General features: G+C 43.9%; 2 protein-coding genes across 11 annotated transcripts in view; both read left to right on the top strand.

Moving 5' to 3' along the window:
* Positions 1-25,882, top strand: part of msi2b (musashi RNA-binding protein 2b) — a 233,788-nt gene that overhangs the window by 127,970 nt on the left and 79,936 nt on the right. For all 10 annotated transcript variants that reach the window (XM_070982590.1, XM_070982585.1, XM_070982589.1 and 7 more), the window contains exon 7: positions 5,609-5,657. In XM_070982590.1, coding sequence (XP_070838691.1) covers positions 5,609-5,657 — 49 coding nt within the window. The remainder of the gene's footprint in view (positions 1-5,608; positions 5,658-25,882) is intronic.
* The window catches only part of LOC139344427 (uncharacterized), a 243,085-nt gene that overhangs the window by 142,784 nt on the left and 74,419 nt on the right, over positions 1-25,882 (top strand). The gene's annotated exons all lie outside the window — the stretch shown is intronic.

The following is a 25,882-nucleotide window of genomic DNA, read 5'->3' as shown; positions in this document are numbered from 1 at the left end:
ATGAAAGGGCAGTGCCAGCAGTTTTCTCCTTGACCGTAACCCATATCTGTCATAACGGTAGTGATAATAATGATAATGTGATGCTTCATTGATCCCTTTAGGGATTTTTTTTACCCCTTTTACCCCCTCCTCAGCGAGGCAGTGGTGCAGGTTCACATACAAACTATTGCCCCCAGAGGAGGCAGTGATTCTGTCTCTTGTTCAGCGACACTTAAGGAAAACGGATGCTTGCCAACAAGGAGGCTTAAAATCGGGTCCTCCAGCTAAACAGTGGTCTCTCTGCTCAATGTGTGTTTTTACTGGAGAGTGTATTGGGATGGAAGCGGTTCAAAGTGGCTCACCTGTATTCACTGTGAATCTTGAGGTTTGGATTGTGACAGTAGAAATTCATATTTATCAGCTTCATCTGCCAATTTTGAATTATTTAAAAAAAAAAAAAAGAGAGAGCCCTTTTAAATGATTTGAATTAATAGAAGTAAATTTGTAAAAATGTGTAACAGGTTTTGAAATGAAGATGTTTTATACTGTAGAAAGTCCTCCTAGCGGTCATTTTCTTTACATCTGTCTATTTACATACTTGGCACAGTTCCCCAAGCAATGGCTGCTGGCTAAATCCCAGACAGTTTACATCTGTCCTGTTATTGCTTTTATATATCAGTTGAAGTCACTTTTGAAGGTGGGGTGAGTCTATTGAATGGACAGTGTAATGAATTTGATGTTAATGAGCATTTCTTTCACTCCTGGAACTTAATGTTGTAGGTATGCTCCAGTGTTAATTATGACGTTGTCATTTTAGTTGGAACAAGCCTTTGCTGAGCTGCCATGCTAGGGATGCACATTTCAACCAATTTCAACTTCAACCACTCACACACACACACACACACACACACACACACACACACACACACACACACACACACACACACACACACAGTGCAATTCTTTCCATAAAAGGGAAGTTCACAGCAAGTGTAATGGATGAAGGTGAGAAAGAAACCTCTGTGCGCCCAGTACAAGCAGGACAAAGCCCCACCGGGTGCCAGCATAAAAACAGAGCCCAGAGCCTGAACAAAAGGATGGGTCCCAGGTCAGTGTCTGTGGGTCTGGTCTCTGTTCCTTTGGCATCAGATATGATCTATATCAGTGTCACCCCCAAATTGCTGGAAAGCTCCTCTGGTAGCCTTCAGCCGTGAGCTGAATGTAAATGTGCATTTGACACCTCTAAATCGCTGTCATAATTCATTTCCAGAGCTCTTAAATCTCTCCCTGTCACCTGGCACCTCTGCTGTTTTCCTGTCCAAAAACAGAGCACATTAGCCTTTATTGATGCCTTTGTCCTTTGATACATAATTCATCATTCACCAGCCTTTTTTTTTTTTTTTTTTTTTGAATGATCATGTATTTTTCTGAGGTTGTTCAAACATATGGATTGGTACAGACAAAGAGGTTGCACCTGGTGAGGAGTTAAGTCTTTTTTTTTTTTCTTTTAGAGTGATATAGAGCTTCAACGTCACGTACCTCTTCAGTTAACTTAAGACATGTATTTTTTTCCTGCCTGAATCTATCTGTGTTACCTAGAGCTCACATCTTCTCCAGTTGTCATCAGATTCTCACTCCTGAATCAGGTGCTGCATGCACACCCGGAGGTCTAATGATGCAGTGTCACAGGGTTCATCTGGAGGCAGCTGACGCATGACCATCGTAGTTCGGTCACCTGTTAGCTTATTAAGGAAAATGGCACAGACTCACAGTCTGGAAAGCTTCCGAAGCTGAATGACTTACCACAGGAACTGCACTAATCCATCAAACCACCTGTGAGAGCAGCATTGGACGCTGCAGCTAATCTGCTAACTCTGTTAACATTAGCATTAATTAGTTATTTGACCAGGAGCTGAAGCCATCACTGTCTTTAATGTAAGATTTATTTGATGTCTTTACAGCTGAAGTTGAATTATCCAGATTCCAGTAAATGATCAGGACAATAACTGTATGTCGAAAAAAGAAGTTTAGAAACTTAGAGAGAACTTAAAATTGGTGCTGCCACACTGTGACTGTAACTGCTATTCCTGCTCCTATCATTACTCTTGCTATTGTTGAGAGAGCGCCACTCAGGCTAGCATTATTATACATTTAAACATCGGAAATTATTTGTCGTATTTCATTTCACGAATGTGTTCCGTATGAAAGATCCATACAGAATTATCGAACTGCTTTTTTTCATGTGTTAGAGAAATTAAGGTTTGACATTTTCCACTTTGTCGAAGAGTACGATCCAAGAATAAGAGTACATCACACATGATTACACGTTTATTTAATGGATCTACAATTTAAGCCAGTGCCTCAGTCACATTGTGATAATACAGTACGGGATAAAAAAAAAAGGGGCACTAGAATTGAATCACCACCTTCTAAATCGTGAATAAAAGTGAAATTGCCGGTAAGCTAACAATTCACATACCTAATATACTCCTGTCAGCCCTTTTTTAGGAGGAGGTTATTTGGTTCAGATGTGTTTGCCACAGGTTTAAGTTAAAGAGCTGCCCGGCCTTCCTCCCCGACTGTCTTCCAGCAGCCTTCTCTTTTTAAGTGGTCATGGACTGTTCCAGTGCATATACCACAGTGAAATAGACTTTTGCTCTTTTCTTCATTGTCACAAAAGGCCAGGCACTTCACTGGAGTTCCCATTCCCCTTTTACATAGTGATAAGACAGCCATTATCCTTTGAACCTTTCTTTTCACCGAGCCAGGAGAAAAGGAAGAGTGAAAGAGAAGGAGGAGGAGGACAGAGAAAGATTTCTTCCCTGAGGTGAGCCTGGCCTCACCTCTGTGTGGCGGGCTTTTTTGTGAGCAGTGAAGAGGTCCTTAACCTTCTATCAGATGGAGGCACACAGTTGTGTTCTGCTTGAATAACTACATTGAAAAGCCCTGAAGCACGGGAGATGGTTCTATAGACTCTGCAAGCGGGAGAGAGAGTGAGAGAGTGAGGGTGAGAGAGATAGAGGGGAGACTGTATTGTATGACCTGCTGGAGTGTGACTCTCACATGATGTGCACATTCTTTGTTAAAGTGCCCATCAGTGCTTCACTGTGAATCTGTGTTCTCTGTTGTACGGGTCTCGCTGACAGGATGGTCCTCCTCTAATAATGTCACAACAACACAGTTCACACATTTATATAATACACTTCCTTTAATAGACCTCACCTCATTTTACAAAGTAACAGTCTCTCTGCTCTCAGGCTGCAGATGGCTTTACAGCAGCAATACCATCAATATCACAGCGCACATATTTGAATGTCATGTTGCATGAAGGGCTGGCGGCGGCTGATGGCTGATGATACTGTGGGGCTGGTTTTGGAATTCAAGCCGGTCAGATTTCATGCAGATTTCATGTGCTCATTTGTTTACCTGGATGGCAGCAATGAATTAAGTGATTGTAGTGAGCTGCCAGACAAAGCAAGCTAATTACAGAAGTCGTAAATAGCGTTATGCTTTTGCAGGTGCTCGTGGGTATCATTTTACATTTTGATGAGTTTCATCTCGCCACCGAAACACAGCACAATTCACAATATTGTTATTTATCAATCTCTGTCATGTGTTTGACAGTGGCACCTCCGTTTCTTTCACCTCCGCTGGCCCTTTCCTCCACGCCTCCTCCGCTGTTGCACGCAATAGAGATTCTTTTCGCTGTTTCTGTGTTACTCATAATAGATGTTGAGGTCAAATGCTGCAAATTTCTGTCTCCCATGTATGTGATCACAGGCTGTCAGCCACGATTGTCAGATTAAATCTTTATTATAGTTGGTAAACATGCCATTAAATCTTAGACCCTGTCAGATGTGGCGACATTAGAAACAGTTTCTTGTGTACTGAGCAGTAAATTAAAGGTTTCTTAGATTTAATTCCTGGACTGTGTGTTTATCTGCCCAGGTGCTTAATGGAACAATAAAAGCTACTGTACTGCGAAAAAGAAAAAAAAAAAAAATCCAGAAGTGTTCTTCAAACTCAGGCAATGAAATCACAACCCACTGCACTACAAATTCCAGTTATCTCACTTCCTCTCACTTTAATGTGATTTTCATTAGATCGCCTGGTGTGAGACAGAGGTTAGGTTACGTGACATTACAAATGTCTGTTTATAAAACTGTCGCTGCAGGTGATATTGCTTGGCAGTTGTGTACTTTTTCCATGTTGTGCGATACCACATTTTTCAGCGACACAGCAAACGTCATTGTTTTCTGCTGAATTTCTATTGTGGGTGTGTTGTGTCAGTGGCTTTTGTTTGTGGTTCTACGTAAGTGCAAGCTGCAGCACTGCAGTTGTAGCGCTGGTGATTTCATGCAATCAACTATTAATTTCTATTCCACCTCCTGTGTAGGATTTTAAAAGCCCTACCTGCATCCACCTGTTGACTCTGCTTCCCTGCCCTCAGGTGCTGAGTTTTGTAGCGTGCACACGATAATAGGCGAAAAGCATTAAATCAAGGTATACTGCATTATATTTTGAAATTTGGAAATATTTTCAGGACGTACAAATAAAGTTCCTAGAAGCCACATGGGGCCGTGAGTCGTGCAGTGAGTAACCGGGTCCTACAAGCTGTGCCAACGTCTTGTGTGCCAAATGTGTGGCAAGAGGGTGGCACGAGCAGTGTGCCAGCGCTAGTCTGCCTGGCTGCCAGGCACTTCTCTTTATCCAATCAGACAGTTCGGCTTGAGTGAGACCCCTATTCTTGTCTCTTCCCATCTCCTCCCGAAGCTTTGTCACCCTACCATGAAAAACACAGACGCACACTTGCGCACACATATTTCCCCCTGCACAGCATCGAGCCTCCTCGGCACACCGTTACACTTACCTAGAGACCATAACCGGGGAGTGAATGATGCAGAGTGTTCCCTCTTTTGTTTCTGTCTGCTGCTGCTCTTTAACCCTCTGTTTTTTTTTGTTTTATTTATCTCCCAAGACAAAATCACAGGCTAAATGAGCATGCCTCACTCTGTTTTTTAAGCATTTCTTCAGCGTTATAGAAAGCAGAGTGCGTCTAGAGATCTGTTTCTCAGGGATGTGTGAAGAAAAAATGCTGTCTGTCTGTGTGTGGCTTTATTGGACATGATGAGGAATGATATTATGGTGGATGCTGCTGCCGCCGCGGCTGCGGGATGAGGACGGATCCCATTTGTCTCACGCTCGCTTAGTGTAATGTGTCTATCTGTCACCCTCCACAAGACCTGACTTTAGTGTTCATCAAAATAAACATATTGTCCACACAGTGGTCTATTTTTTTCCACTGCTTGTCATTATTGTTAATTTTCTCTCCAATTGCCACTTTTCACTCGCATCTTTGCCACATCTCATCCAAATTCCTGTATCATTAAAAATCACGAGCTACAGACAGAAAGGGGGCTGGTAACCTGACAATAATCTTTTGACTGCAGAATGATTATGTAGGAGAGAGGTGCTTGGAAAGAAATAAGCGTAAAGCAGCGGGAATATATATTCTAAGAGTAATTACAGTGAGTAGAATGAGATGTGATTCAACGGGGAGAAGGTGACGTGAGGTACTTGCTGGAAAGATAGAAGAAGCTAATTTCAGTACTTTTCTTATGTCTTCCAGGTTGATGATGCCATGCTTATGTTTGATAAGACTACTAACAGACATAGAGGTAAGTGCACAGCGTCTGCTCTCTTTCTTCCCATTTTTTCTCTGTCTTTCTGAAAGGTGAGAAAATAGTCATTTTATGTCCTTTCCCCATGAGATAACACAGAACAGTTCCAATCTTACATGATATTAGGTGCACCGTCTGTTCAACAATGGGAGCGTGTCAAAGTAATCAATAAGCTGGTACGGTGTTTGGAATGTTTGAGCATTGGATGGCGCGTGTGTGTGTGTGTGTGATGATGATGCTGGTGTGAGTGTTTCAGAGAGGTGCTTAAAGGGTGTAAAGATTGTGAGATGGTGGGTGCTGTGCAGTCAGATAACAGCATCAGATAAGGCCCAGGAGAAGCACTGACTTTATCGCTATCTCTCATCGGCTCCTTATCTGAGATGAGGGGACGTTTCTCTCTCAAGCAGAGGACTTTCCAAAGACAGGTTTCCTCCCTGCACCACAATGCAGCGTTGTGCATTTAAGCCAAGCCGCACGCTGGCGGGCCGACTTAGCCGCCAGTGAGCACATATAGGGTTGTCACTTCATCCGGAGCCCTGCGCCCTGCCTGTTATTGGCCATGAATCCTCGCGTAGGGACGTTAAAGGAACTTTTAGGAGACGGGCTGGCCTTGCCTGCGCGTGTGTGCGTGCATCATGGTGTGCGCGCGGCATCGACAGGCGCTGACAAGTAGTTCCACAAGAAAAAGGAGCAGACACTTCTCCGTTTGTCACACCAGTCAGCTCACTTGTAGGCAGAGCTGGCATCGCGCTGTCTCGGTGAACCGGGCTGAGCGTTGTTTTTGCCATATTGATGTAAACATTTGTTTGCAGCGAGCGACTCATCGTCTCAACCTGTATAAATGTTTAAGTGCAGTTGGCTTGGATCGAAAGCTGTATTGTTTTTTTTTTGTAGTTTTTTTTTGTGCAAACTCTCGCTCTCTGTATCTCTGTGTGTGTGTAAGTGTGTGTACTCTGTGCAGACGAACTCTTTGAGTCTGGTAAACAGTTTCTAAGTGTGGAACATGTGAACTATAGTGGAAGTGATCTATGGCTTTGAGGGGATTTTGATCTGTAGTGACAGAACCCAGTGTGAGGTCTGCTTTGAGACGAAGGCTTTTCTCTCTCTCTCTCTCTCTCTCTCTCTCCCTCTCTCTCTCTCTCTCTCTCTCTCTCTCTCTCTCCCTCTCTCTCCTGTCTGCTGCACTACCAGCCCTCTGTGAGGGGATGGGCGCTACGCTCGGGGAGTGTGTTAGGCGTTTGCCTTTGGGCAGCAAAATGCCCTTCAAATGAAGACAATGATGGAGAAACAGCCTCCTTGGCAATTTTTCTGATGACAGCGGACGTATTTATATTGAGTGTGACACTGAGGCAGGTGCAGCGCTTTCTGCAGCTGCTCTTCCTTCTAAATAGTATTTTAATAGTTTGTTCCAGTCAGAATTTGAAACAGTAGATATTTGCTGCTTTCATCGCAAAAACAAAACAGGTCTTCCAAATGGATTGCATAGAATATCACAGACCCATAAGAAAATGTGAATAATTCATCCGAGCCATTGGTGTGATTGTGTAATATTAATGGCTCAGCTGCCTCGTGACCACAAAGGAAAGGACATTGAATATATTATCAGTGAAACCGGTGCCTGGCCTCACTTTAACACTGCCTACAGATCCGGTGATGAGCATCTGGCAGCCTGCGGTCCAAATCAATTTCCCACCTGTGTTCATTTTTATCTTACAGATTGATTCATGAAAAAATAATTCTGGATTTTTCTGCAGCACTGCAATAGATAAAAATAACACATTCTTTATTTAACAATCCAAATGTTACACAACGCACACAATTTCTCTTCCACAATCGCAAGTGCCGAAAATAACAGTTCACCTCTAATGCTTCGCACTGCAGGAAAGAGCACATTTCTAGCAACTAATGCCATTTTCCCCCGTTTTTCTTGTTAATCTTGAATGCTATCCTACCTGCAGCACAGACACACTGTAAACCTGCTCTGACCCAAACCCTAAAGCACAACAGCAGCCTAAAAGTCCAAGTCTTTTGGTAAAAAACGGGGCCTTAGTAGCTATTTTCTGCTGAGGCAAAACAAGAAGAGAGGAAGCAAATGTCCGTAAAGTCCGTAAGTACGTTTATATTTACTTGAGCTCGCGTGAGGTAAAAATAATACTTTTGTTTCTACAAGCAAATTACATAAGTTAAGATAAGATAAGATAAGATAAGATAAGATAAGATAAGATAAAACTTTATTAATCCCAGGCCAGGGAAATGAGGTTGTTACAGCCAGCAAAGTCTAAACAGTGACATAGAAAGATCAAGATAAAAAGGATGGAGAATAAAAAATTTAAATTGGCTATGTATATGTGCATTATGTACGAGATTCTAAGAATACTGTTTCCATTTTTATGAAAGCCTACCATTGCCATATGTTGAATGGCACCACATACTTACAGTATATTACAGAGGTGAGTACAAGGTAAAATTATACCTATAAAAAAGAAAGCAGTGGGTATCTGTGCTATAATTCCCAGCTGTTAGAGGTGATCTCTTGTTAGGCCTGCTGTGGCACACCATGACTTCACACCGCCTCATTTGAATGTTATCTCAGTGCCTTTTTATTTTTCCCATTAAGCTTCTTTTTTTTTTTTTTGCACAGTGGCTGTATTGTATATTACGATAATGCATTGTATTTTGTTTGGGAGAGTTTATTGTGGATGAGATGCATGATCGACACTTGATTGTAGGTGTGTTTTCTTTGGGGCTGTGTTGAATTGGATAGAGGACAAACGTCACACTCCACTAGTAGCAGCATTGTCCTTCAGACGGTCCCTGCGAGGCTGGCGAAACGACAGCCAGAGGAGACATTCTCTACCCTTCTCGTTTTCTCTGTACTTTTTTCCCCCTCCTCTCTATCTCTCCCAGTCATTCAGTCTTATTCTTTCTTCCTTTTCTTTTCTCACTATTTCTGTCCCTACGCCGTCTCCCCACCCTGCCTGTCTTCGCCATCTCTCCATTTCCCTTGTCTTTCTCTCTCTGTCTCTCCTGCTAGAGGACACTCGCTGTAAGCAAAGCTCCTCACAAAGGCACACGCTGCACACCATCTCCTTGGCATTTAAAGGAGTAGAATACAGCCAATTGTGTTGGAAATTGAACTCTCTAAAGCCTCCCTTCCCACTGCAGCAGTTCATTGTGGGTGAGTTCAGTGTCTTTGGTGAGCAGCTTGGGCTGTCCAGAGGTTGATGCCAGAGGGCGCCTATTGTTCCATGTTCTACTGCAGTGTCCCCACCACCCCGCCTCCCTTCAACCTTCCCTTCTTCTCCTGACACTCATTTTGTGACAGAGAAGAGAAAATCAGGAATGTGTATTTCATGTGTTATATATATTTTTTTTATTTCTGGATGGTTTACTCAGCAGTGCAGGGGGTCCAGATTACAGCAAGTGTGCGTGCGTGCGTGCTTGCGTGCGTGCGTGTGAACACGAACTACGTTCTGAGACAAGGCCGTGAGCACAGCAGTCACGGACTACACATATCAGTCGTCATTCCCAGCACCCTCAACATGATTTCACATGCCACCCCTGGATGACAGGACGAGCTATACGGCTGGGAAATAAAAGCTTTTGGAATAGCCCTGAGTCAAAATCATTCTGTCATCCGTTGCCTACTCCCGTCCCGCAGGCTGACATTTTATCTATGATCTAAGATGTGATTTTACTGTCAAACACAATTGGTAGTGCCAAGGAGAGTGTTGCTGAGGTGAGAAAAATGGCATCTCTTAGAGGAGGGGATGGAGACTGTGATGAAAGAGTGGCAACTATCAGTATCCGCCAAAGCATTGGGGTTTAATTTGTAAGTAAAAGGTACAGCAGATGACAGATGAATTCTTTGTCTTGCCACTCATACGCATCCTGTATTAAGTGCTACTCTGCCACGCCGTAATTAGCCCTGCCTCTCCAAGACGTTGCAACTCTTCATCACCACATCACTCCGCAGCATAATTCCACGCACATAATCCAAGCAGGACCTTTTCAGGGGGAAATATATTGTATAGATACACTCTCTCTGATTTGATTGTTCACAAGCAGCTTCTCAGCATCACGCCTAATCCGCACGAATCCAAAAAAGATAAGTATATACAATGCAAATTACTACATTGCAATCCCAATGCTAAATTACACCCTTACGATTATAAGTAGCTGATTAATTGGGTCAAAACTGCATGCCACAGTGATTGTTTGATTCATCCTCTGCAAAAAAAAATAAAAATCTGTACTGTTAACATCAGCCTCAGCCCTGCAGTTTCCACCAAGTTGTTAGTTTTTAAGTTTTTAGTTAATTGCGGCAAGTTAAAATATTGAAGGTGGCACCTGTACCAATTCTGGGTGACACACACGTTCTCTCTCACCTTTTTAATTACACCATTAAGAAAGATGATGAAATCCCAGTGTAATGTCTTTTGCATTGTTTTACAATAGTTTGTAACCAGACAGCGCCCATTAGTGTAGCTTTATAATGACTGTGTGACTGATTGCAAGCCAAATTCCTTCTTTATTTGAATGATGCAAGTAATAGTAATGTACAACAGTGTTGGGGACCAGGATAAAGAAATGGAGGCTAAATTGTTTCAGTCACAAGGCTGCTTTGTGTGAGCGAGCCACTGAGCGGGGCACATATTAGAAGCCATGTTCCTGGAGAAGAAGGGGATTCTTGGTTTTGAACGAGGACGGGGCCGAGGCTGTGTGAATTTGTGGAGAGCCCTTTTTTTTTTTTTTTTTTTTCTATGGGCTTAAAGGGCTGGTTTTCTTCTTGGCAGACAAACAGAAGACTGCATTGTGTGTGTCTGTAATCTCTTTACCTGGATTGGCAGCAAAGCTAGCAAGTGCAGCTCCCAGTGTGGAATTGGCACCGAGGAGTCAATGTCACACTGAGCGAGCTGCCTTCCCAACAACCAAAAACTGGTTGTGTGTCTGTGAGACTGTGTGTGTGTGTGTGTGGATGACAGCGTGCAGTTTGTTTGTTTGTTTCAGTTTGTGTGTCTTTGTTCACTTTAGAGGTGGATTTTACAGCCCCAGCGTAAGCAGTGTGGACAATATACCCAAACCTATATGTATGCAACAGAGTCCAACTTTCTAACAGTATCATATTATTATTACTTAGTGGTTGTGGTGTTTTGTGTGTGTGTGTGTGTGAGTGTGTGTGTGTGTGTGTGTGTGTGTGTGTGTGTGTGTGTGTGTGTGTTTGTCACAATTTCACAACTATGCTTTATAGAGCAAAAGTCTTTACTCCAGGATACACAAGCTCCTACAGTAACAAAGGCTTGAGTGGTATTAGGTGTCATTATACACCAACTATTTGACATAAATTCGCCTCTCCCGCCTCACTGGGTGAGAAGAAAAAAATAATTGGCCTCATTATCTTTCATCTCTTTGGCATATTACATTCATTATTTTATAGAAAGACTGCCAGTATGAGTGCTGTAACCTGGGAAGCAGAGCTGCGCCTCCACAGGTTAACTGTTGCTCCCTGAAAAGCCCCGGTATTTGACGTCACCACAATGCCTCATCAGCCACCGGTGCTAGGGATTGAACATGGCCGACTGAGCAGAGGATGTCTGTCTGCAAAGTGATTGCTGGCTCATTGACTGAGTAGGAGAGGAGGTGAAAGAGGGGAGTGGGGAAAGGAAACAAGTACAGTTGTAGAAGAAATGGGAAGGAAAAGAGGAGGATGGAAAGAAGGGGGGACTGAGGACAAGAAAGGCAGGTAAAGTAGAATGAAGGCATGGCGAGGGAGAAAAAGGGAAGGGAATAAAGAAAAAGGAGAGTGCCTCAGTGGGAAGCCTCCCCCTGCTGGCTCCTCTGGCTGGAAGCTGCTGCCGATGGCTTCAAAAGAGCGCCAGGCAGTCTAGGCCTCCGCTTCTAGCAATTAGAGATCACTCCAGCGGATGCCTCCTGGCCAGCCTGCAAATCCCTCAAAAATACCCTCTGATTACTACTGTAGGACACAGGCTGTTTACCAAATGGATCTAGCACTGCTGAGAGTGAGGTTTGATAATGCCTTCTTTTGTTCAGGCAAGAGAGGGAGCAGGGTCATTTGAGTTTTAAAGATGGCGCGACTTGAGACATGAATTTCCACCAAGAGGAAGAAGAAAAGTTAACCAATTCCTTAATTTCTCATCCAAATAGCTCTGCAAAGCAAAGGGCTGCTGCTGGCTTTACAGGAGAATAAGACCTATTTGGACAGCGCTCAGATAACAGTGTCTTTCCACCAGCACTTTTGCAAGGGCCAGGTCCTCTTTGATGGTTAATATCCTCCGCTGCCAATCCCTTTTTAAACATCCGAATCCCTGTAGGTTCCACGGGAGTTGTAGTGTTTACAGATCGCAGCTCCTCTGTGCTCTGTGCCTACTGTATAGCAGCACTGATGCAGAGTCAAAACAATCAGCCGCTGTGCTTGACTTAACTGATTGACACAGCGTTCGCATCAAGTGAAATCCGATATCCCCGCACTTCTCCTTGCATCGCTTCAGCCTTCCAACATGAGCTGACGTATTCCCCGTCGCATTCTCTCACCTTGACAGACCCGATATTAGCGATTTAGTGTGAATGTCATTTAAATGGCAGGGCTAATCATACACCCCGATCTACCTCCACCTGAGGGCCCCTCGCCTTGGCCTAATCACAGTGACAAAGGAAATGATGTGTTTAGCCACTCTTAATAACTGCTCCAGCTCATCAGCTCCTGGGCGGGCTGGCAACCCGTGCCTCGGTGGAGAGTCGTAGCATGAAGCAGGGGGCCTGGCCTCTGGCCCTGCTTCTTCCTCCTCAGGGTGTTTGTTGTGATCCACGTCCTGACACCTGTGACCCAACAGACTCCCCTCTAAATCAACACCAGCCTTACGGTGGTAGCTGTGCACGTTCCTGCTAGAACTCTGCAATGAGTCCAATGAGACGTGCTTGGCAGGTAGGTGATTAAACAGTAAAGAATCCTCCTCTACTTGTCACCTGTCTGTTTTCTCCCACCCATTGCTGACATCTGCCCCCCTATCACTGTTGCTGTAGGTGTGTGTGTGTGTGTGTGTGTGTGTGTGTGTGCGTGCGTGCGGGGGGGGGGGGGGGGGGGGGGGGGGTGTTTTCTTTTTTTAAGGTACTGCTATGTCTCACAGACCAGATGGGTTTGGTTTTGAATTAGAGTCTGCTGTTCTGGCCCTGCATGACCATTGCAAGGGGAAGGAGGATGAAGGCAGGAGATTGTGGAAGAAAGCCTGGGGTTTTAATCTCTTCTCCATGTTTATCTCACCACCAGGAGACAAACCATGTGCCATTAAAAACATCAGCTACTCCCACTGGTCGGCTGCACCTCTGAAGACGTTTGAAGGACAAAATGAAAGGGACAAAAAAAATTGTGCAGAAAGGCACATTTGTGTATGATAGGCACGGTCTGATTTCATGCATGTGTAGGCAACGGAAAGCCATATTGATGGGAACTTTACTTGGATATGCAGTAGATGTGAATGGAAAAGACACACAGAGAAGCCACACTGCGTATTTGCAGTATATATTCCCTCTTAAAAGCAGAGAAGAATTTATTTGGACAAAAATAAGCAAACATCTTTGGCCTCAGCTGCCATGGGGAATCAGTCTCTTCAGGAAATGAAAATGCCAGCATGGAATTGTCATCATATTGAGAGTTAGCCAACCTCTGACCTTGTAATACCCCCACAGCTTCTCTATTTGTGACCTGCTGGATGCTCTTAGAAAGTGAAACCATCGGGGAGGATCTACTGCTCACATCATCATTCTCAGAACACCTAATAGTGGATTTACCAAGGTTAAACCTCCTGCGAGATTGCAGCCACCGTGACCTGGAAAACTGAGTTTACATCCACTCGCACACAAATACGCACGCGCAGACATAGAAAAGACACGCACTCGCTTTGCTTGCGGGAGACACGCATGCTGTCCTCGCACAAGTTTGTTTGAAATTACATTCTGCACAGACAAGCTCAGCTTAATCTGGGTAATATGTAGCTTTTACAAAGTGCCACACTCGAGACATTTAAAGAAAGGTACAGCAAGATGTTCAGAGAACTGCAGAAATATTGTTTTTACCTCTAATGTGAGACTGTTACCGAGACAGACAGGGTAAGTGGAAGCTCTGCAATGTCCCCTGTATTTACAGCCTGATTGGTGCCTACCCAGGCGTCTTACAGCTGAGCGCAGCACATGAGGGAATTAGCTAAGTGTCTGTTGTGCTGTGTTAGTAAAATATGTCGCTTCTTGTCTTTGTAACATTTTCTAAAACATGCTGATCACATGGACATGTTTTTTGATTGTCTACTCGCCCACAGATGCACTGCACAAACATCTGTCCTCGGCACAGTTGTCCTCTTTTGAACAGTGAGAGAGGTTTGTCAAAAATGATTTCTGCTGATTTCGTAGACATGCAGAACGCTTTCTGATGCAATTTCTATTGGCATTTACTTATCACATTAAATAATAAGAGAAGTGTGGTTCCTTTTGTTTGGGTGAAAAGTGTTTCCACTGGAAATTCAATAACTGCAGTAAAAGAGTTTCCTCGTGGTTTATGGGTACATTTACCTCTACATCTTTTTAACAGCTTTATAACAACTGTCGACTGTTGCTGCTGCTGATATACAGAAATCTGATATGTTGTAATATTCCTCAGTACCGTGTAATGATAGTCTCTGATTTATATACGTTAGAGGCATAGAGATGTTAATTTAGATTACACAGATGGTATTTAAAACCAGTCACTGGAGTTTCACTGGAAAAAACATAATTATTTGCTGCAGTGTTGGATGGTATGTCTCCTGGGACATATTTTTTTCCGGGAAAGAGCTTCAGTGTAACTTCAATATGAGCTAGTTCCAATAAAAGAGGACAACATAAAACTTGCTATCAAGTCTCAGCACAGCTGCTTTGAAGTTAGTGCTTTTACTGTCCTTCTTAAGTGCGATGGTGGTCAGAATGCATCAACCCAGGCGGCTGAAAATCACAATCAATCGCTTGAGCCACAGCGGTCGCTCCTCACAGAAAGATTACAAGCCGAATTAGATTACATCACCTCCAGTCCAGGCGTCTAATCTTAGATTAAAGGGAAAAGGAACAATCTCTGGTTTCTTTCGTCTGTATTTTTCGGTTCATATTTGTCGTGCTTTGTGGGTCAAACTGACTGTGTTATGTCATTTTGAAGTGTTTAACCAACACACCAGTCATCCCCACACATCAGAGCAATCCTCCCACCTTCTCTCTATTCTGGCACGCTGTCGTGACGTTTGATGTTTATTTGACCAACTTTTACCACGTTGGCCCTACTGTACTTGTGGCTGATTGGCCTCCCACAGCCGCGCTGGTTTACCTCTTAAACAGTTGTCGGAGGCTCGTTTGAAGTGGAAGAGCTCTTTATACAGAAGCAGCCAAAACAATCATAGCACTGCAGGGTACATCCTGGCACTTGCTTGTATGTTGCCAGACAAGATAGACTTGCTTTTGTGCTTTTTTTTTAACTGCATAGCTGTAAGAAAGCAGCAAAAAGAGCAATTTTGTCTGCCGTCATGAACAATGAAGCATCGGTAATAACCAGCGACTCAGAGGGGGCACATGGTGTCTGTTCCCATATTCACCAGCAGCCTTCAGGCTGCTTCATGTATTTGTAAGAACCAGGAACTTGACATGTCTGAAAGTGACACACAAACACACTTAAAGCATTACATGACCATTTCTTGACGACGGATAATAAAGATGCATTTGAATATGGCAAGCTCCTTTACATCACAAGCACACAGCTGTTGTGATGACCTGTGATGGTCAGTGTGTGTGTGTGAGTGTGTGAGTGTGTGTGTGTGTGTGTGTGTGTGTGTGTGTGTGTGTGTGTGTGTGTGTGTGTGTGTGTGTGTGTGTGTGTGTGTGTGTGTGTGTGTGTGTGTGAGAGAGAGAGAGTTTTCCTCCACACTGTAATAAGGGTTGCCCAGCCAAGCGTAAGTGTCAGGGTGGAGATGCCTGGCTCATTAGGTACCATGGCAGGATAATGTATGAACAGAGCTCGCAAAGAGAGAGTGAGCAAGAGAGAAAGAGGGAAGCAGCCATTGTTCTTTCTCTCCTCTCTTTTCTGTCTCTCCCCACTGCCTCCTCCTCCTCTTCTTTCCCCGCTGCCAGTTTCTTCTTTGTGTGTGCGCGCCTGGGGATATTTAGGCTCCCTGGCCACATTATGCCCTGTTTTTTGATGCAGAGCTGCCACTCCACGGGTTTATACCATTTATTCATAAATGAATTTATTTATTGGTTTATTAAATTTAATTCATTGCGTCGTGCATGATGCTTGTTTTGCGGCTCTGTTGCTCGATTGACAGGTTGCCAGTCATGGTAAGATTCCATATCCCATCGGCGTCATGCAGCAGCACGTTGCTAATTGAGTTGAATGCGTAGCTCGTCTCTCCTCAGTGAATCCATCTGTCGCCGTCTTGTCATCAGTTTGTTCGCACTTGACGGGTTCCAAGTCGGTCTTTGTGTGTTTAACTGTGCGCTTCTGCGTAGGTGTGCTGTGTGTTTTTATTAATGCGAGGCCGTGTGTTTGTGTGTGTGTGTGTGTGTCTATGTATGTGTGTGTGTAGTACAATGCCATATAAAATGGGTGGCTGCCTAGGGGCCCATTCTCTGTATTATGTGCCTTGCCCCACTGTAGAGTCCCACAGAGAACAAGCCCTCAGCCAGCCTCCCTCTTTATATGACATTGTCCACGACACACGTAGTAATACACAAACAAACAGGCAAACGCCACATCTCAGCGGCTGTGCACGGGCGCCATGCGTAATGGTCTGCAATAAATCTGAATTTGTGAAATTATAAGGGTCAGGGATGACATCTGACATCATTAGGCTTATTTTTTTGGGTAATGCAGCTCTCCCCAGCAGAAATCTCACAGCTGTAAGAGACCCTTGACATGGCAGCCCATCAATAGTTCATGAGGTTACAAAGGAATGCATGTGGGATGATGCTGTGATTAATAAGCCTCGTGCTCGGTCGCCTTTGTTTGGGTTTCGCCTCCATGGAATTGGCAGTGTAATTGGAGAGACATGGAGAGAAAGGGGTTACTGTGTGTTTGTTTGGATGTGTTTCTGTGTGTTCATTCATGTAGCAACCACATGGTCACCTAAATGTGCGCTTTTGGTCCCGATATACACTTGGCTCATGCTTAGAGAGACTGAACTTGAAAGACGGTGTGTCTGTGTGATGTGTTCTCTCCATCAGTAGCTAGATGACATCTACAGTGTATTTTACCGCCACACCTTCATCACTGCCTTTCATCACCGCTGCCAGCCCCTCTCTGCTCCCCCCGCTCTGTTCTCTCAAAGTTGCGTGCGCCAGGAAAGATAGAAAGAGAGACATGAAGAGGACGTGAGCGCGCGTGAGGAGGAGAAGGTGTGCGTCAGCGTGTACGTTGATGGCACTTCACACAGCAGCGTGTGTCCTGGCTTTGATACAGTACGAGCATGCTGTAAGACTAGGGCGAATAAAGACGGGCCGCTGTTTGAAAGAAGAGGTTCACTGCGCTCCTCTGTCAGCAAGCTTTGGGAGGGGATTCTGTCTAGAGGAGAGCCTTGAATATTTTGTAGGCCCCGAGTGTTTCGCGATACCTCCAGAGGCAGTTTTCCTGTCTGCCTGCGTGTGAGCGATTGTGTCTCGCTGCGTTTGTGTACTTGGAGCACGTGGGAACCGACTCCTTACGCACTACAAATGAGCAGCTGCCTTATCATCAATCCCGCCTTTCACGCTTATGTGAACTTTATTATAACAGATACTTGCATAAGCTCAGAGGGTTGCACACGCGCGCTTGTGCACATGCGCACACACGTACGAGCGCACGTGCGCAGCCCTCTTTCCAAACTGCCACAGTTGAAGAGCGGCTGCATGAAAGGCAGCTGTCTCTCATCTCGCTTTATCTCCATCATCTTTTCCTCGCTTTCTCTTTCTCGCCTCTGTCACTTCACACATTTTTTTTTGCTTTTGCTCGTTCCCTTGTGCCTCTCCTTCTTTGTTTCCTACCCAATCTCTTTCTCACCTTTGCCTCTCTGCTCTGCCTACCTGCCAGGGAGATTCTCCTCCAAAGAGAAGTGATGTTTTTTGTTTTATTTTCATCTCCCATTTCTGGAGAGTTCACTTTTTTCTTTTTCTTTTTCTTTTTCTTTTTTTTTTTTTTTGAAATGCTGCCTCAAAGGATCCATATCACAGGTTCTTCTCTGTCCACCAACCTGCAAAACCCAGTCCCACCCTCCCACCCCCACCCCCACCCAATCCATCAGACAGCAGCCAGCCAGCCTCACAGACTCCTGCCTCATTTCTCATAAATTAGTCTTACCTCTCACACACTTTCTCTTTTGTTTCTTGCTCTTACTCATTCCATTCTCCACATGCCCTCTCCCGCCTTCCATCTCTCTCTGGTCCTCACATTTCATTTTTCTTCCTACAAATGCCACACAGCAGTCCCTTAAGAAATGTCATTTCTGTCTTCTCCTTTTGTTCTGTAATTTCTCCGTGTCCCTCCTTTTCTCTTGGGAATTCATTTATCGTTGGCTGTTCTTCTGTCCCCAGCTCTCTGATCTCTCTGTCTCAGTCTGCCTCTCTATGTCTGTCTCTCTGTCTTTGTCTCTGACACTCCTCTGCTCCATTTCTCTCCTTTTCTCTCGCTCTCCTTCTACCTCTTTCCTCCCTCTTACACACAGTTAATTTAGTGCAATTGTGAAATGCCATATTGGCAAGAATGTTCGGTGATGAATTCTTGCCATATTTTATTATTAATAATGACCCGAAAGAAGACAAACCAGTTGAGCACAGTCTGCCCAAATATGTGCAAACATTAATTATGTGTGTGCATGCCCGCCTGTTTGATGATTCTGTTTGTATACGTTTGTCTTCGTGTGTCCTTTAAAGGAATCGAGCTCTGATCAGACTATGTTTCTGTCAATTTCCATGCTGCAGCATGAGTATTTGTTGTAAAATATAAGGTGAAGAAAGTTAAAAAGACCAAACCAACACAGCATAATCAGTGAGTAACAGAAAAAGTGCATTTATTGAGTAATCATGTCAGCTGTAGTTGTGCTCCATAAATAATTGAACATAAATAAAAGATTTCATGGAACTGCTAACATCAGTATATAACGTTCATTTTGTGCAGATAACACTGGTCAAGATTACAAATTAGCTTCTACTCTCACTTTGCATGTAGCCAGCAAGCACGGAAAAAACATCATTTTAACCCAGAGCAATTGTCAGTTATCTTTCCCCCTCTGGTATTTGTGAGATAATCCTTGTCACAGAGAAATGCTCAGATCTGGCGTGGATGCTTAAGAGAAAATTGCTAAGATGCATCACAGAAATTCAGTGCTTCAAATTTGATTCTGATTCTTCTGTGCAGGGCAAACCATCACACGCTACACACATGCTCCCAAGTGGTCAGAGAACCAATTTGTTAGGCCTCTGACAACGGACGAGCTGGCTGTACAAGAACACACAGGTCTTACCCCTGATGTTAAAACACATTTGTCAGATTTTATGTGGACCGAGTGTTTTTATGTTCAGTTTGCCAGCATTTGTTTGCTGGGAGGGGGGTTGAAATAATAGGTTCCGGTAAAAGAAACCGCCACCAAAATCCACAGTTTCATCACGAGTGTTTCTGATATTGATTCATAGTAGCTGATTCCTGGTAAATCTCGTGAGCAACAGAGAGAAGAAACTTGATCATGGGTTCAGTGCCCTGGTTAAAAATCCAATTTAATGTATCTGGTATCTGATGTGGATCCAAAAAAACTTTAACATGGCCTCGCAGAAGACTTAGTGCAGCACCGTGCCTTCCTCTCTCTGTTCCTGGGCCTGTTTTTGTCAAACCAGAAGTGACTCTTCCCCAGTGGATCCCAGTGAAAAGATTCCACTTGAGAACAGTTCTCTGGCGTGCAGGCATGCAGGCGCTTGTGTTCCATCAAAATGCTAATAATATCATCTGCAATAACCAGGGCAATATTATTGTAGTGCTAATTGGTGAAAAAAATTGCTGATGGGAGCACCTGCCCACCCCACTACTCAATTATTTTTAATTACAATGGCTGAAATAAAAGGGAACACATTGTGTAATGATCAATGTTTCTTCAGTGAGGTGACAGTTTTGCACTTATTTGCTTTAGCGCGGCTGTGCTTGGCTCATTTAGATGGCGGGGAGATACTTGTGTTTGAGACAAGCGGCACAAAGTGAATGTGGACCCTCAGGAGAGGAACTTCTCTCCCCTTGGTTTTATGCGGCATGATTTATTCATCACACCACATGTCTGTAGAAGTGGTCTTTGGGCGGTTCACATGTGCTGATATGTGCAGTGTCGCCCCGCACCTCCCCGTGGTTTCACAAGTCTCGAGAAGGTTGCTGCGTCATATGTGTATGAGAAGAGGGAAAGGGAGATGGTGTATGTATGTTATGTATGAATAAAGTAGCACAAAAAAGTAATAATTGCATAAGAGTTGTTGAACCAAGTGGGAAGGAAAATCCCTTTTTTCGAAACAATCCCTGCCTTCCAAATTGTCAAATTAACTTTTTCTGCAGCAGTGGCTAGTGAGAGGGGGTAATTAATAGCTTCTTTTTGGGATTTCTTTCCGACTATGTGTCAGTTTTTCTGGCCGCCTTCAAAGTGATAATGCTCGCCGGCTGTTGCCCCCAGGGACTGCTCCATCTTATTAACTTGTCTTGGGAGACAGGGCTGCCATGCAGCCTGCTTTACTGCCCGCAGGGATGGAGAAAGGACCGCTAAGTTCTGCGCTGTCTTCTTGTGCCCCAAACATTCAGCGTTCACTGTATTTCTTTGTATTCACGTGTGGGTGGCTGTGTGTGAACTCGCATATCAACTGACACAAAAAGGGAATAGTTAAGCAGTCAAGAGACGGTGATTAAATATAATCACTTAGTCTTTGTGGTGGATTGTATCTCCAGTCAGAGGCTGCGTTTGACTACACAAAGTTGTTAATGTGGCATTAAAGAGGATAGATCCTGTTACAGAAAGGCAGGTTGTGAGTAAGGATTCAATAATCTAAATTTTCTCACTCGCAAGTGAATCCCATTCCTCAACTCAGGGAGGACAGATCCGATACCAGTGCACTAGTTTTCCCGCACGTCAAATCTGTGTACCTCACCGCGTGGAATCATTTTTATGCAAGGTAACGTGAGGCCAGGGCCAGCCTGAGTTGGCTGCCTGCCATGACTGAATGAATGTAACTAATAGTGGAAACCCCAAATTTTATAGTGATATTGACAAAAAATTGTATTAAATGCGACTCAGTCACATCGCGGCGAGCGCTCTATCTGTTTAATAAGGTCAGCATCAGCGCAGATGCCGAGCCCTAGTTGTGGGTGCAGTACGACAAGCATCAGACCAAAATAACAATATATCCAGAGTCCTGGGGTCAAGCTGTCTTCACACAGAATGGCTGTCATTAATATTTTATTGATGATTTAAGTGGACGCATTGGGCGTGCAGCCAAACTAATACTGTGTAAACCAGGAAGAGAAGACTGCAGGCATGGATGCTTGTTTCTGAACAAACAACACACAGCAATAAGTCTAACAGGAGGAGACAGCAGGCAGATGTATCCATTGCTGAAGTCAGCCCAGAATTGTCCTTGGTGCCTCTGGAGTTTGTCCGACCAGCGAATATTACATGTTGCTAGCTCTCCATCACTCACTTTCTGCACTAAGAGGATGCTTTCACGCTGCACTTTTGCTTTCTGTAAGCTGTTGTCACGGCCGTCGTGTTGTATGTACGGGGAATGGGATTGACACAGACAAGCAACATGACATGTGAAAAGAGGACTATCCGAGACACCTGAACAAAAGCGCGTTAGAAACCTCCAAAACTCTGATGTGGGCGGACAAACACGATAGCTGTGTGTGTGCTGAGCAGCCTATAGCCCTTAATGCGAAATTGGCTATTTACTTTGCCTTTTTTTCACCAATCCCTGTGAGTTTTAGTATATGGCAGTTTTTTCAGTGTATTTTATATGGGCATCTTTCATAGTGCCACTTCTAATAAAACACAAAATCATCTGGTACTCCGGTTAAAGTATCATTCTCATGAGCAGGAGGAAGACAAATGGCAGGTGTCTGCAGCGCAGCCTGTTAATTCTCACAACGTCTGACTGAAATGACACGGTATATGGAAAGAGAAGTGTCGCAGAGCATTGAATTTAAAGTAGCGAGATGTAAAAGCAGAGCTCCTCGCTGCTGTTTACTTAATGTTGTTTGTATTTGCTGAGAAAATCAATCTTAAAAAGATTTACCAAATGTAGACAAATTAGCCAGCATAAATTAGCCAGAGCATATTCATTACACCCATCTCTCAGTGGAATACAGCATGCACTGCAGTGTCTTTATCGTTTAACTGCGCTATCATAAATGTAATCATGTATTTTATCTTGAAGTCTCTGATGGTGATAAACACTGCCTCTAAACTATTTCATAGTCTGCACCAATATACAAGTACACACCTAAGTATTAAGCAATGATGCTCTATCTGAGTGAATCTGAACAGAGATATTCCATTTATTTTAGTTAGCTTAACCTCAGTTTGAGCCGCTCTCAGCTCATTTTTCAAACCACTTCTTCTCCTGCTCGTGTTCAGCTCACTGTGTTATTGTCCTGTCTTTCATGCATCAATAGATGGATTATTATACATCCCTATTTGTAATTGGAGGGCAGGTTAGACAAGATGATAATTAAAATAGTGTGTGTTGCTACTCCATCTATTTTCTGTTACTGTCTTGACGTGTGTGGCTCCGTGTGTTTCTGTGCCCTCCTTTGTCCTCCAAGGTAATGTTGTTGATGTGGCACTTACTGAGGACACACAGACTTGCTGACAAACACACATACACACACACACACACACACACACACAGACACTCCCACGGTTATGGAAGAACTTATCTGCCAGAGGAGATACAGCAGTGTGACACACATTATATGGTAACATGTTATTCGGGTTTATTTGTTTAACATGAAGGAGTGAATCAGTGGTAATTTCTCAGTGTTCTCACACGTTCGCTTCACAGATGTGAGGCTTTTTGCTGCTTTTCCCTCTTTTATTTCATTTACATGCTGGGCTTTGGTACTGCCATTCATTTCACATTCGACATGTGGCTTTGGGAAGTTGTAATGGGCATTTTTTTTACATGAATCAGTGAATAAAAAATTAAACATAAACCCTAAATTGCTGCCCAAAAACCAGCATACTTCCATTTTTGTGGGTCTGGTTGTATCCTGTGTGTCTTAGACTCCATGTACAACCTATCTAATGAAAGCTCGAGATAACCACAGATGGATTATTCTTTCCTCGGGAAAGATCACAGTAGCAGTAGAGATAATGTAAGAGCTCAGACAAAGGACAATATTGCGTGGGCTGACAGGTTGGGTTCCCAGCTGGCAAAGGCTGACCATACTAGGATAGTCGTATTGCCTCCAGCAACGGGAAAATTGGAATGACTGTGGCAAAGTCATGGATACTACAACCAAGGCAAGAGCAGGGAGACATGTGTTTGTTTCCGTGGATCTGGAGGCCAGTCCTCATTATAATGGCTGGTAAAATATTACAGTTCAGCTGACACTGTCTAAGTGAATTGTCCAGAGCAGGTTTGACAGCTAGTGGAAGGCAGGGCTAGATTATGATGGATGATGACAACAGGAGTGGTGCAGAAGCAGCATTGATGTGTTTTGTTGCTCATGCAAGAGCTAACGCGTACACCTAATGTGGGACGGTTTGGTCGGTGGTGTGCAGGCACGGGCGCGGAGATGCCTGATGGGTATGTTAAAATGTTGTTCGGAATGATGTCGCAATTTTTCATACCTACAGAATTCATTCAGGACTGTGTGTGTTGTTCACAAATGAAAAAAAAAAAAAAAATCATTATAGTTGTTTACCATTCCATCTGCTAGTGTGATGCTCTTCTTGTGTTACTCGAGCTTGTTGGCTGGGGAGAGTTGTCCAAACCCGAACACTCAGATTTTACTGCTTTCTTGTTTTCCTATCAATACAGTTTTAATTCATGAACATGAATAGTTCCGCTGGCGAGTGAAAAATTAATCAGTTTATTGATGAGGAATTGATTGCAGTCTTTCAAGCCTTTGGTCTGGCTTTTTCCAACATAAAGAAGGCAATGTAACATTATCAAAGGCGATATCAAAGCAAAGAAATAAATAAATGTTGCTTGTTTTTCTTGGTGGAAACTGAACAGCTGCACAGGACTGCTGACCACCACATGCTGTCTTCACTTTTCAGAGGTCAGAATAAAGTTAAGTCATTGAACAAGCGGCTCGCGCTGCAGTGTGAAGGAGTGTTCACAGCGCTGAAGTATCAAACGCGCTCTGAAAAGCACACGGTACAGAAAATGCTGTGAAGATGAAGATGTGTGCGTAATGTGGGTGTATGTATAGAGGGAGAATGAACCTTTTATCAGATGGCTACACCTTCCATTTTAAGGAGACTGTGAGTAATGGATACCGGCACTAGAGCTGTAAAGAGCCGAAGCTGAGTCCTCTCCACTTGATACCTCTCAAGGTTTTACTTGTGATATTCTGTATGCGACATAATATCTGGATTAGTGAATGGATGGCAGGATCAGAGCTCTTCTTCTCCTTCCTGTTTACCTGTGTTTATCATTTGCATGTGTGTACCTGAGCATCCCTCTTCACAGTTGGCAGGATCACAATATTAGAAGTTTTAGAATTACAAGTTGGCCCAAGCGACGCAGAATTTGCTTTCTGCTGCCCTTCTTTGCAGCAGATGGGACAAGGAGGACACTTCATCCCCAGGTTCACTGGTCCTTTGGCTTCTTCTGGCGTGGCCAATCCATCTCCCAGTAGTCACTCTAGCGTCTGGGTTCCTGCCCATTCTCCTTCCCTCTCACCACCCCCCCCAAAACAGACTCATTCACTCCCTCTCATCCACTCTCGTCTTCCCAATTTGGCCACCAGGGAGGTGTGTGGCACTGAAGCAAGCATTATTGATAGAGCATCTGTTTAGACATGGTGCAGGATCTGTGGCATGTGGGCGAGCAGCTGGGGGTTCGAGCAGGGGAGACATTATGTCATATTACATATCTTGATATGTCTCGTTCACTTGTATGCATGCCCATTTCACAGGCACACGCTCCCACAGACACTCGGAAGCACAAACACATGCCGCCGCCGCCCCCACCAAGATTATTGTAGTTTCCGTCTCACTTGAAAATGTGAAAACCCAGGCTGGTTCTTTACAGGGATGGTTTAAATAATTTATGGACTGTGCGCTAGAAGTTGTCTAATGTCACTACTGTGCAGCAGCAGTTACAAAAGTCAGTTTTAGAGGCCATTTCAGACCTAAGAGCCAGAGGCGAATATTCTGGCATCATCGTTTTATTGGGGCAGCCAGACAGACAGAGTAGCCCTATCCAGATAATCACCACACATCTCTTCTAGATGGCCAAACTTGTCAAAGCTCACACCGCACACTGCCAATAGATTTTCATCCTTGGCAGCTGATAAAACAGAGGATTTTATGGTATTTTACTCTACACAAAGCGTGTATTTTCACGATGTCACAGTGTGGATCTTGTGTGGCAATGAAGTGGCAACATTTTCATCAGTTGTGCACCGTCTCTTCTCTTGCATCAGTAAGAGGTGTCCTGGTGTCTGTCTGCTGTGTGCTTGACTGCACTGAGGTTTGGGTTCCATATCCAAGGACCAGTTCCAGGTTAGGAAAACACAGAAAACCCTGCTGAAATTAGAGAAATTGCCAGAGACCCAAAACACAAGACATAAAAGGAAGCTATACCTAAAAAAGGGTGTGACATGCACACTATTGAATTCAGCATGAGAAAATCTAAATACATTCACAAATGTGTCAAAAGGAACGCTAGAAGATTCTTTTGTCCATGTGACTTTTATTAAGCAGACAAATCCTGCTTTAAAATGATGAGACATCTGTAGGGTTTTCCACTTAATATTTAGCTACATAGTATACAGCTCTTAGAGATGTTAAACCTCATTTTTTGTCTGTGTTTCTAACAATCCAGTGGCCTTTACCTTTTGAAAATATTATTTTTTCTTCTGATATCAGCTTAACCCGTTCTCAGCGACCACCTGCTGGTTTACGTAGCATCTCACTTATAGTGAGGGTGTTGGCAGCACGTGGAGACGTGAGATGCACACCCTCCAT

The sequence above is a fragment of the Chaetodon trifascialis genome, chromosome 16 (assembly GCF_039877785.1).
Source record: "Chaetodon trifascialis isolate fChaTrf1 chromosome 16, fChaTrf1.hap1, whole genome shotgun sequence".
Classification (NCBI taxonomy): domain Eukaryota; kingdom Metazoa; phylum Chordata; class Actinopteri; order Chaetodontiformes; family Chaetodontidae; genus Chaetodon; species Chaetodon trifascialis.
This window is presented reverse-complemented; position numbering and strand designations above follow the sequence as displayed.